Here is a 3,300-nt window from a genome sequence, read left to right on the forward strand (position 1 = left end):
AACGCCTGTCTACGATGTGGCATATCAATGAGCCGCTAAACGGGCATTCGGCGCGCGATTAGTGCGGTTGTGTTATTGTTTCGCCTGGCTCCATAATACAATATATATATAATATATATATATATATATTTAAATATTATTCACGAGCATTACTCAAAACAAAATTGATCGCTGGAAGGACGCATTTCAAGGATACTTAAGAGAATTCAAGAAAGATATTCAAAGGGAAGAAGGGGTGGGGTGAGGTGGGGAGTAGTACACACGCCAGTGGGTTGCGTAAGCCTCGCACACACCGTCTCCCCCGCTCCTCCTTCCTCTCCAGCTGCGCATCTCCAGCGGTCACTAATCACCGGGTTTACGTTACGTTGTTCATGTATTAGTGTATGTGACGGCCGGCACAGATTAGGGGCTCGATCCCATCAGCTGATTTGTATCTTTGCAGTTAGCGGCAGAGAGGCGGCGGCAGGGGCGGGGGATGATAAGTGCGTCTGCTGCGAGCGATACGGCGGCGATGCTAGGCAGCGTTATAGGCGTTTGACCGCAACCGACTACGGTCAACATCGCCACACTCGCCACGCACTCACAACGCCAGCATGTTGCGCACTCTCGTCACCGTAGCGGTGCTGGGTCGCGCTCCGTCTGGCAGTGCGTCGTGTCGCGACGTCGGGCGGTGGCCGTTGCTGGGGCGGTCGGTCGCCGGCTGCGGAGATGGTTGGGAAGCAAAATCGAAGTGGAGGAGGAGGTGCCGCGAGCTCAGGTTCATCTACAACGGAGAGAGGTAGGGATCTAAATAGCTTTCTATTGGTTTCATGCAACCGTCGCTACCGATATTTTTAAACCAAAACACCCGGCACTTGTCACGTCATTACGTCCGTTCGTTCTTCCGGTCCGTAATATGTATTTCCAGTCCGGTCATGTTGGATTAGTTAACTCTTAGTCATATACGTTGGATTAGTTAACTCTTAGTCATATACGTTGGATTAGTTAACTCTTAGTCATATACGTTGGATTAGTTAACTCTTAGACATTATACGTTGGTTTTAGTTAACTCTTAGTCATATACGTTGGATTAGTTAACTCTTAGTCATATACGTTGGATTAGTCATTACTTGCTTTAGTATTGCCTCACGAGGAGAATTGTGCGTAGCTAAGGCATGCATTGCCTATAGTAATAATCTTGTTTGGTTATCGTTGGCCCGAAACTTAGCAACAGCGGCATCGGCGGCGGCGGCGGCGGCGGCGGCGGTTTTCATGCAGTTACTAGGGAACCGTCGATCGTGGTTCTATCGTCTGCGTGTGTGTGTGTATGCGTGCGTGTGCGGGCGTGGTTATGTGGCGCGCATGCTTACCGCAGATAGGAGAGATTATTAAAGTGGTGGGAATAAGATTTTTATTATAATCATTGTTTTTTATTTTTACTTGGTTTAGTCGCGAGTCATAAAGTGAGCACTCTAGGAAAATGAGTGAAACAAGCTGGATTCTTCACTAATGTGTTGGTATTGTCCATAAAAAAGCTAAAAAAAGTTTTTTATAAAAATTTTTTGGTTGGTCGGAACCTTTTTTACGGGCGCACGCGCTTTTTTCAGATTTTCGCGATTATGGGAAATTGTGGTAAATCTTACTGAACACTTTATAGTCATGTTATACCTGTATAGGGGTATTTTGGGACGGGAGTGCGATTCAACAGTTCTTATTCATAAATTGGAACGGTTTAATGCTTAATTGACGAATTAAGCTCATTAAGCTCAGTCCGCGTACAAAATTTGCGGTGTTTTCTTGGACATATTGGCATGTTAGGTTATGTTTCTGGTTTTTTTTTGGATGCCCGATGAGAATTCATGGTGTTATTTAACAGCTGCAGAAGTATTATTCATTCCTAAAAAAGTGTTATAGATCGATCATTAATAAGCCATACGCGTTCTGTTTAAATTTAAACAAGTATTGATTATGCAGCTTTAACGAATCTCGGACTAACGGCCGAGATCTGCGATAAAGAAATATACACATAGGATTTGATTGATACAGGGGGAACAATAGAATATAATTCTGTCCTATTAATTAACAGAACTATTTAATCAGAGATGCGTCAGGAAGAGTAACAGTCTAATGGCCTCTAAAAAAAATTAGTTAGCAGATGTCCGAAATCAACGCGAAGCTATCAAAATGTCGCTAGTATATGCATAACTTATAGTACATAATTAGTATATATTATGAATTTATAGTTAGCTAACAAGGTTTTAGTCGATAAATTGGAAAAGTCAGATCTCTCTGGACATCTTTGCTTCGAGCGGTCTACGATCACTTGATCTTCCTCATGCATGCTCCGGTTTCCTGGTTGCGCGGTTACTTTACAGTCTGGTTGCTCAGGTCAGTTGTCAAGCCAGAAATCAGTACGCTTTTACACGCCACAGCTAATGGTCTGAGCAGGAATTGGGGAGGTGCCAGCTGCTTGTCTGATGTAGAGGGGTGCATACTTGCATCCGGAGATTCAGAAGCCCACCCATATTCTGAGGGAGTCAAGAGTGTTAAACGTATGCGCACTCTTGTACATGTGGTAACTCTGAGACAGATGGTAGTTCCGGCAGGCTTGAGGAGGTGGAGGGGCGTCTGGTGGTGCAACTTTTCTATGTAAAGCTCCTTTCTTCTTGTGCAGAGCATTATAGGAGAGCTTGTGGGGCAACTTGTCTAGTGACGCAAGGGTAGGATGCTGTTGTACTTGGTGTAAGCATCTGGATAATGATCTCACTGCCGTGCTGTTAAGCGAATCGGTCTGTTGACTGCTGCTACAGTAAAATTCGGCTGTGGGTCGACTGTCATGGTTTCGGATATTTGACTTGAACGGGGTCTTACCGGGAAGCCAAGAAAAGCTGATGTTGTGTACAGCCGACATTGCAATGGTTGAGAAGGAGGCGTGTTGAGTGTAGGCTCGGGGAGGGTTGGCAAGTAGATCGATATCCGACGGTGTTCGCGCGTTTTGTTTTGCAGATATACGCAGTGGTTAGGTGAAGCATGTGGTGAAGCAGTGCATAACTAGATGTCACTGTCGCTGCAGCGAGCCACACGCATGGTTCTGCTCAAGAGAGCTGCGCATTGGGCTTTTCGTACAAAATATGAGTCTGGGCATCAGTTACACACTGGGGCTAACGTGTAAGAGTCGATTTCTAGCCTCCTCAACAAGCCAGATGACATTGTGTTTGTTTTTTGGATTGCGAGAGGCAGCGGCTCCCGCTTTACACTTTCAGACCGTAACATTGTCATACCGGTTATGTCTTTTCTAGAGGATGATCGAGGATCTTGTTG

At 45.2% G+C, this 3,300-nt stretch overlaps 1 protein-coding gene across 1 annotated transcript in view; it reads left to right on the forward strand.

Annotated features, from left to right (window-relative positions):
• The first annotated feature begins 446 nt into the window (after positions 1-446).
• The window catches only part of LOC106816698 (creatinase-like), a 7,721-nt gene continuing 4,867 nt past the window's right edge, over positions 447-3,300 (forward strand). The window contains 1 exon segment of the mRNA XM_014821317.1: positions 447-777. Within this exon segment, the coding sequence (XP_014676803.1) occupies positions 594-777 (184 nt within the window). The 5' untranslated portion in view covers positions 447-593.

Source organism: Priapulus caudatus, unplaced genomic scaffold (assembly GCF_000485595.1).
Source record: "Priapulus caudatus unplaced genomic scaffold, Priapulus_caudatus-5.0.1 Scaffold1457, whole genome shotgun sequence".
NCBI classification, from domain to species: domain Eukaryota; kingdom Metazoa; phylum Priapulida; class Priapulimorpha; order Priapulimorphida; family Priapulidae; genus Priapulus; species Priapulus caudatus.